The 10,204-nt window shown below is 33.6% G+C and overlaps 1 protein-coding gene across 1 annotated transcript; it reads right to left on the reverse strand.

The window, feature by feature from the left end:
• Positions 5,453-8,523, reverse strand: LOC110265617 (probable plastidic glucose transporter 3). Its single transcript, XM_021108673.1, has 5 exons — positions 8,337-8,523; positions 7,733-7,827; positions 7,512-7,646; positions 5,747-5,820; positions 5,453-5,528 (listed from the first exon to the last, which is right to left on the reverse strand). The coding sequence occupies exons 1-5, from the start codon at positions 8,521-8,523 to the stop codon at positions 5,453-5,455; spliced, it is 567 nt and encodes a 188-aa protein (XP_020964332.1).

Genomic DNA, 10,204 nt, shown 5'->3' on the forward strand with positions numbered 1-10,204 from the left:
AATATTCTTTAATAAAGAAATTTCTGAAATTAAAGCTACAGAAATACTGAATTTGAAATTAGCTCATGATAGCCCTTTTTCAAAAGTTCTGGGTCTTACAGCATGCATAAAAGGAAAAGCATGGCAAATTGCATGAATAATAAAATCTATAGCTACCAATGGCAAGAAAATAATAATAACAACTCAATTAAGCAACAACAAACATAAAAATATCAAATTGCATTAAAAGGGATCAAAATTAACATGAGTTCATGAACAAGAAAGTAACAAAATAAAGGAAATTAACAAGTAAACTAAGAGAATTAAGCTATAAGGACAATAAAAAGTAAGAAAAACTAACTTAAAACAAGATCAAAACCTAAATCTATGAAAAGAAATGAACCTAAAACCCTAAAATCTAAAGAGAGGAGAGAGCCTCTCTCTAGAAAACTAACCTAAAATATGCTAAAAACTCACTAAAAAATGAAGTATGTGTGTCTTGGAATGTTGCCCCTTTGATAGAGCTTCCAATTCAGCTTCAGGGTCTCGAAAATTGGGCCAAAAGACCCCAAAATCGCGAGGCACGTGACTTTTTAGTGAGTCATGCATCAGGACTTATGCGTACACACAGAATTGTATGCATACGCACACTGGCTGAATTCCTCCTTGTGCGTACGAACGCAACAATTTGATCTTCTCCTTTGTTTTTTCATGAAATCTCTCACTTTGCATGCTTTCCTTCCACTTCTCCAAAGCCATCCTTGCCTATTGGACCTGAGATCACTCAATAAAATATATCACGGCATCGAATGGAATAAAAGTGGAATTAAATTGATTAATTAAGGCATAAAAAAGCATGGTTTCACTATTACGTGCAATCTAAAGAGAAATCACAAAAGTATGCTGTTCTAGTGAATAAATGCAGGTTTATATGATGAAATCTACTCAATTCAAGCAAAATATTATCATCAAATATAGATTCATCAATTCTCCCACACTTAAACAATAGTATATCCTTATGCTAATCATAAAGGAGAAGGACCAAAGGAGAAACAACTTATTGAATGAAACTACTTATATGCACGCAACTATTCTTATTAATGCTATTCACTTCTATCTATTCTATAGTTTTCTATTGACTTGGTCAAAACAAACAAACAAATTTCCAATCAAGCATATAAACATATAGGGCTAAAGCAAAGAAATAATTTATTGCAATCACAATCCAAAAAATTGATTCAAGTTCTCAAAAGAATGAAGCAACTTGCAAGATGTTAATAGATATGGAGATATAGAATTGAGCATTCGAACCCCTAGCACTTCATCTAACATGTATGCAAGTATGCTCTAATCATGCTATCTAGAATTTACTCTTCATCTAACAATCAACAAATATTTGATGCATGTATGCAAGTATCATGCGGACTTCTTAAGGTTGTAATGGGTTAGGGTTAGGGTAGGATGAATATGGTCAAGTGGACTAAGAAATTGAATCTTTGATTATCTTAAGTATCCACCTAACCTATATCAACCTAATCACTAAAATTCAATCTAACTATCCATTATTCTCTTTTTCCACACATTCATGTATTCTTTTCCATTCAAATGACATATGCACTCCTTATTCACATTTTTTTTCTTTGGGGTAACCTTTGTCTCCCTTTTCATTATTTTCTCAATTCTCTTTTTTTTTTATTCTCTACCAATGTTTCCCGAAATTCCCACACACTTAAATGATACACTCTCCTCAACCTAAGCTAATTAAAGATGCAAATCAAGAAAATCATGGTTTTTCACTTAGGGTTGTGATGTGCTACTATTAAGATCAATGGAGGTTAATAAGGCTCAAAAGGGGTTAACATCATCAGTTCGACTGAAAACTAGTGAACCGGTCTCTTAACCGGTCCGGGTTAACATTCTGATCAGTCATGTAAGCGAACCAGTCAAACTCGTTAAATCCATTTAAACCCGGGCTCAACTGCGAACTGAACTAGACCGGTCAACACGGAAGATGACATCAACGATACCAATTTCAAAAATTTAGTATATGTTGCCTCTTGGGTTCGAACCTAGAAACATTAACATAAAGAAGAATGCTCTCCTACCAGGCCAAGTTGTTCTTTATAATATATTATGCTTTTTAATATATATATATTACAAACTAGTAGACATATCCAAATTAATAACTTCTTGTATTAACTCTTTTAGTCATGCAAATTTAAAATTTCTTTATCTTTTCAGTTCAACCTACAACCGACCGGTTGAACTAGTAACCCGGTGACTTAGTAATCTCACTGGGTTGATTGCCGGTTCGATTCTGATAACTATGTTCTAAATGCATTCAAACATCAAACATTGGACATAAAGAATTAAGCAAATCCAAGATCATAATCATAGAAGGAACATATATAGCACACAAGAATAAAAGTTGTAGTTAAAATATACAACCATACATTAAAAACTCAACAACTCGCAAGGTTGTTTGTTCTATCTCTCTTCTATGTTCCACAAAATAATTCAAGCAAGTTGAAAAAAAAAGAATTTTTTGAATCAAATAAATGGAATGACCTAAAAAGAGATTTTCTTGAAAACTTTTGTTGTTTTTACCAAGCTTATTACCTATGCATGTATGAATGTATGTATGTATGTATGTCTTGGATGCAATTCAAAATTCCTAGCTCTTTTTCCTAGTTTCCACTATCCAAAAATCATCATGAACATTTAGGAAGAAATGAACTAGGAGCTATCTACTATTCACAATATCCAATCACAACTAATATCTATGGAATATATACCAACTAAAATAAAAATGCAATAACTAGCAATAAAACTAGGAGTAAGCTAAGATATATATAACATCGAGGATAAGTCAATCCTAACATCGAGGATAAGTCAAATAGGTATAATTGATCTCAATCCACAAGTCCTAGCCAACTCACTAACTAGCTTAGTGAAAGACTAGTATTAGCGAAAACCAAATCAATTAACAACCCTAATCTATCAACCAATATTGGACATCAATGACTTATGGTCACCAAAGTCTTCAATCCTAAGCCAAGAGTGTGAAAAACTACACTAAAACTAAAAAAGGCATTTTATCAAACACTTGGCATGCATAAAAGGAAAAGCTTGGTAAATTGCGTGAATAATAAAATCTATAGCTACCAATGGCAAGAAAACAATAATAATAACTCACTAAGCAACAATAAACATAAAAACATCAAATTTCACTAAAAAAATCAAAATTAACATGAGTTCATGAACATGAAAGTAACAAAATAAAGGAAATTAACAAGTAAACTAAGAGAACTAAGCTACAAGGACAATAAAAAGTAAGGAAAACTAACTTAAAACAAGATAAAAACCTAAATCTATGAAAAGAAATAAACCTAAAACCCTAAATTATAGAGAGAGGAGAGTGCCTCTCTAAAAAACTAACCTAAAATATGCTAAAAACTAACTAAAATATGATGTGTGTGTGTCTTGGAATGTTGCCCTTTTGATAGAGCTTCCAATTCAACTTCAGGGTCTCCAAAATCGGGCCAAAAGTCCCCCCAAATTGCGAGCCACGTGAAATTTTTTAATGTGAGTCACGCATTAAGACTTATGCGTACGCACAGGGTTGTGTGTATACGCACACTGGCTGAATTCCTCTTTGTGCGTATGCACACAACAGTGTGGTCTTTTCCTTTGTTTCTTCATGAAATCTCTCACTTTGCATGCTTTTCTTCCACTTTTCCAAAGCCATCCTTGCCTATTGGACCTGAGATCACACAACAAAATATATCACGACATCGAATAGAATAAAAGTAGAATTAAATTAATTAATTAAGGCACAAAAAAGCATATTTTCATAATTAGGTACAATTTAGAGAGAAATCACAAAAGTATATTATTCAAGTGAATAAATACGAGTTTATGTGATGAAATTTACTCAATTTAAAACAAAAATTATCATCAAATATAGATTCATCACTAAGCAAACTATTGTTGGGATTTAATATTAGTCCCAAGTTTGGTACTTAATGTAGCAAGGGCATTTAAGATCCAGCAAATAAATCAATTAGTGTAGGTCACAAAGAATAATCTAAGGTCTAGAAGTAGCGAGGGACGCACCTGGGCTTTAACTATAATTTACTCAAATATGTTCTAGAATTACTATTAAATTAATAATTATTAGATTAACCTGCTTTCTCTCCATCTAACTTTCATGTGATTAGACTAACACGATTTTAAGTTTGCCTATTATTTAGGGTGGACACAAGGGAAGATTTGTTGTTTGATTTAAGAAATAAAGATTATCATTCTATCACTCTAACTCTAAATTGCAATAACTTGCAAGTAGCAATATCAGTAAAAAAAATTTATATTTTAGAATTGCATTATCTCATTACTCTTGATAAACCCTTCTCATTATTAACTAGACAATTTATGCAATTGCATTATTGATGAGATACAGTGTGATCTTTGAAACAATCTAAATAAAATTTAGGATAAAAATAAAAAAAAATAAAATAAGTTATATATCATAGTAGCAAAATAGAAAGAAAGAAATTAAAGTAAGAAAAAAGAAATATTACCACTACAAAAAAAGGTCTATGGTTATGGTGAAAAATCGCGACCATGGCTAGTGAAAAGGGTTACCATTGGTCTATGGTCATGGTTTTTGACCTATGGTCACGGTTTTTTCACCGTGGCCTATTTTGTCATGGTCATAGACCTATGGTCACAGTTTTTTTATTTATGGTCACGGTTTTTATGGTGACGGTTGTAATGTTCAAATTCTGACACTTTAGACCACGTTTTTTTACCGTGACCATAGGTTGCTCTATGGTCACCCCTTTATTAAAACTGTGACCGTAGATGCTATGATCACGTTTTAGCCTCTATGGTCACTCCACTTAAAACCGTGACCATAGTCTCTATGGTCACCCCACCTTAAAACCGTGACCATAGCCTTATCTATGGTCACGGTTTAGCCTCTATAGTTACCCCTCCTTAAAACTGTGACCATAGCCTTATCTATAGTCACGGTTTTTTGCTATGACCATAGCCTCTATGGTCACCCCACCTTAAAACCGTGACCAAAGCTTTATCTATGGTCACGATTTTTACTGTGACCATAGCTTATCTATGGTCACCCCCACCTTAAAACCGTGACCATAGCTTATTTTGTTTTATGAGATTTAATTTTTTTTTAAAAGTATAATCACATCCCAAAATGATGATAGTCACAAAATAAATCTAAAAAAGAAAAATGATAATCAACATTTAAGTTAAGTTGTGATTAAAGTAACCAACTAACATACCAATATAGTTGAGTGAATACACTTGTCTCAATCTCAGTTTTATACAGTGATATATACACTAATACTAAGTAGACACTATTAACAGAAGTGTTCCACAGGCGTGAGAGCAATACAATTCAGACTCTGCCAGGATAGATTGATTCTTGTTTTGCTATTCTTCCTTCTCAACGCTCGAGAACTTTTGTTTCAGCCACTTTACCATATGAAAGCTCAGCACCTACTTCATTAACATGCAAGCACCTGCTTTATTAACATGTAAAGCAAAGTCACATTAGACATAAACACTTACATTTATTCTTCTTTAACTTAGGAGAAAAAAACATATCATCAAAACATACATACATCACACATATACTAGCTAGTACACACTATACAACACACATCCGCATCATAGTATATGACAGAACATAAAACAATATAAAGTACTTGAAGAGATACAGTATATATTACCAAAGTACTTGAAATCCTCTAAGTAGTTTCTTTTTGTTTTTAACACTTCATTTTTGACAGACTTCATTGTAGCTCTCAATTCCTATAAAAGCACCAAATCATATAAATATAGCACATGAAAAAAAATGGAAATATAAAATGAAGAAACATAAACAACAAAGCAAACCTGAAAAGCTCTAGATTGGCAATTGATAAAACTTAGGTAAGTACGCTCCTTATTCTTCCAATTAACAGATCTGGATTCTTCCAACATAATCAAATCATCATTTACTTTTTCAAAATTATTAAAGGTGGTCCTTTTGAAATTATAGAAACTTTATTATATACAAAGGTAACAATGCTAGATAGTTTCAAAAAAATTTACATAAAACTAGCTTTGTATACAATAAGCAACATGAGCTGATAGTCCAATCAATTGAGCTACTTAATCATGCTTAAAATAACAACTTCAAGTTTTAACTTCTAATAAAAATGAGGATCGATAAAGAAATACATTCTCAGCAACAGAACTCATATGCATTTCTATTCCCTGCAGCAAAGTTCCACAGTCAAACATATCTCAATCAAGGGAAGGATCAATCATATCCATACCCATTACATATAAAGCATCATCCAAAATTCAAATATGTGCTTTATCTAATTTCATTTCACCTCAAGAATTGAACAAGTGAGAGGAGGCGGGCAGGGTCTCTGTAGTTCTAGTCACTCAAACAGTTACTAGTTTGTTTTCTGATAATCTATAATAATATGAATAATAATAATAATGAGGATGCCAACAGATAGGTTTGCACCTTCAATTGCTGAACCCAACTCTCAAATGGTCTTATATTTCCAAGACATTTAACAAAATAAGTGATTTAAAATTACTTTCAAAATTACAAAATACAAAACAAAACAAACTAATTAAAGGATACACTCTGGAGAAATGAGTTGTATTATCCAATGAGAAGAGGATTGAAGGAAATAATAACCGGCATAAAAATCTGTTGGCTAGTGATTGATGGGGGCAACATAATACAAATGTATAACAATATTGATTAGAAAATGAAAAATGTAGTTGAGAGAAATGACTGCATACATGTTTAAAAAGGTGTGACTATTACTAACTATATGCAAACCAGTGATAAAAATTTCAATTCTTTTTCTCATTTTTATCCCTCCTATCCCCTGACCAGCTTTTACTATATACAACAAATGTAATGACTATTACTGAGAACCTTGAACCTCAGCTTGGTCAAGATTGATTAACTTCATAAATTTCTTAATTTCAAGGGTAGGAATCCGCACTTCCTATCGAAAATCTAATGTTAGAATATTCAATATTCTTAATTTCTTACCATCAATTTTACTATAAAATCATAAGAATGTTCTCCAACTTCTAACAAAATAGAACAAGTCATGAATAATATTCTATTCACACCCATAAAAGTTAGCTTTTAAATAGAACAATGAGAACAAGCAAATAAGTGAAGAGAAGTTTTCGAGAACTACAAACCCTAGGACATATATATTCTTCAACCTTTTTACTGACAAACTTAAACCAACACTACAATGAGAGAGTAAATAGATACAACAGCAACATAACAAGGCATACTCAAGCTTTCACTTATTGACAAAAAAAAAAGCTTGATATCAAGCATACATTCAAAGGCAACATAAGAGGAACTCTCAAACAATTTGTATTATCAACATTACATATTTTATGGGATTCAGCAATAAGTTACAATAAAACGATGAAAATAGAGAAAATTTCATCTAATATTAGCTGCCAACCTTGTATAACCAATGTGGACTCTCTGCACAGAAGACCATTTCCAGAGCTCCGATCAATAAAGCTCCCAATATACCAAGGCAAGTTGCAATCTGGATTAAGGCTCCATTGGTACCCCATACAAAAGCAGGAGAAACCTACCATCCACCAAATATTGTGATCTCACGAATAATCAATTAAAATTTCAGCCTACTCAATTAGGCAAATGCAACCATATTGATACCTCTGTCACATACAGAGCAACAGCAGGAGGGCCCAGACCCAGGCCAGTCCCAACAAATAACCACCTTACAAGCATACCAAACAAGTTTTTTGTTGCTGCACTGAAAAATTGAAAACACAGAAATTTTTACTGAAAACTAGCCATAAGGATTCACATTTGAGAACAAGAGAATTTGCTACTTGACTAAATTTAAATCAAAGTGGGGTCAGATGTTTCAGAAAAAGTAACTCTGGTAAACAGATAAAAGAAAATAAAAATAAAAAACTATAATGATTGAGTAATTAGGAACTAAAAACAACTAAATTTAACTAGAAACAACTAACACAGAAACAATTAGCAACTTAACAATTTAACAAACTAGCACATAGCAGCAAGATTTGAAAAACACAGAAACTAGCAGCAAAGCAAAAAGTTAAATAAATCCAGCAAGAAATAACTAACACAGCAAGCAAAAAGTAAAGGGGTACATTAAAACATTAAAGCTATCAGATTTAAAGTTATCATATTATAACTTAATAGAACCCTAAAGCTTAATTTGGTTTTTAGCTTAGGAATTCGGTACATTGTTGGGGAAAGTGGTCAGAGGAAGAGGGAACAAACATACCCGAGCACACAGACAGCGACAAAATGGAGAAACAGCTCCGACGGCGGCGCGGACAGCCACGGCTCCCTCCGGTGACTACCCAAACAGTGGAGATAGCGAGACCGCAACGGCGACTGAAGGCACGAACGGCGGCAACTCCTCCCCCTGGGCCACTGGCTTGCATTATCTTCTCCCTCTCTTCTTCCATAGCGATGTGACGGCGACACTAGATTACGACAATGGTGATCTTGATGGCAGCAGCGACGTGCGACAATCTCTCCAGTGGCGGTGTGGATTGCGGTGGCCCCTTCTCTCTCTCGCGTTTGGCTCGACGACGTCCCTCTCTCTCAACGTCGCCTTCCTCTCCTTCTCGATTCTGATGACGACGACGACGACACACTGAGAGGCAACGGATTGGTAGGGAGCAAGAACGACGAGGGTTTTGCACAACGAATAGGGAGCAAGAACGAAAGAGGGCTTTTGGGAGGGAATTGGAATTTTGGTTATCTTTCTTTTATTTTTCCTAAGTTAAAACCTAGCTACGAGGGAATGGGGATTTTGGGAGGGAGGGGAAAACGACGACGTTTTGGGAGAGGGGTTTAAAAAAATTAATATGAAAAACCGTACTCTATGGTCACTTCCTAAAACTGTGACCATAGGTACTATATGGTCACCTTTTTTGAAAAACCGTGATCAAAGACCATTTAAGGTCACCTCCCAAAACTGTGATTATAGACCATTTAAGGTTACTCCCAAAATTGTGACCGTAGACTCTTTTAAGTCACTCCTCAAAACCGTGACCTTAGATGTCTTTTGGTCACTCCCAAAACTGTGACCATAGACCTCTTTAGATTATCTCCTAAAACCGTGACCATAGACCCTTTAAAGTCACTATTTTTTGAAAAACCGTGACTATAGACCATTTAAAGTCACCCCCTAAAACCGTGACCATAGATCCTTTTAAGTGACCATAGACCTCTTTAGGTCACCCTTTTCCAAAAAACCATGACCATAGACTCTTTTTGGTCACCCCAAAAAACTGTGATCATAGACTCCTTTAGATCACTCCATAAACCGTGACCATAGACCTTTTTAGGCCGTCTTTTTTTTTTAAAAAAAAACCGTGATTATGGATACTCTATAATCATCCTTTTTTAAAAAACCGTGACCATAATTTTTTTTTATGTCACAGTAAAAAACCGTAACTATAGAGAGTCTATGATTACAGTTTTTTATCATGATAAAAAAACTGTGACTATAGACCCAAAATATTATAGTGTATATAATGAATTTTTTATTTGAATCAAAATAATTTGCTTTGTTCCCTATCAACGACAACAGAATTCAATAAATCATTGGAGGTGGCAAATTCTCACATAATACGGACATAATAGCCAAACAATAAAAAATGAAAAGTAAAACAAAACGATGGAAAAGAACATATATACATGTTCATAATTCATCAGGGTTGAAGTGATTTGAGCGAATTAAGAGGGAATTAGGTTTTTTTTTTTTTTGGCGATTTTATATAACTGGAAGAGATTTGAAGAATCAATTACAACTATAAAAAAATTAAACCCTAGGAATTTAAAGAGAATCATCTAAGATTTCACTTACCTTACTGTTAGAACAAGATTGAGAGCACGATTGAGGAGACAAATCATATATGAGATCGATGAGGTAGTGCGAGAGATGGACAGGAGGCAAAGCCAAAGATTGAGGAGGTAGAACAAGATCAAGAGATTTAGAACATTAAAAAATTGAGAAAGCAGAATGAGATCAAACGATTCATATCACTAAAAATGTGAGACAGAATTGCGATGAATAACAGCTTTTTATTTCTAGCTATAAAAATTAAAAAGGGTTTTTATTTGTATATGTGTGATTAA

Source organism: Arachis ipaensis, chromosome B01 (genome assembly GCF_000816755.2).
Source record: "Arachis ipaensis cultivar K30076 chromosome B01, Araip1.1, whole genome shotgun sequence".
NCBI classification, from domain to species: Eukaryota; Viridiplantae; Streptophyta; class Magnoliopsida; order Fabales; family Fabaceae; genus Arachis; species Arachis ipaensis.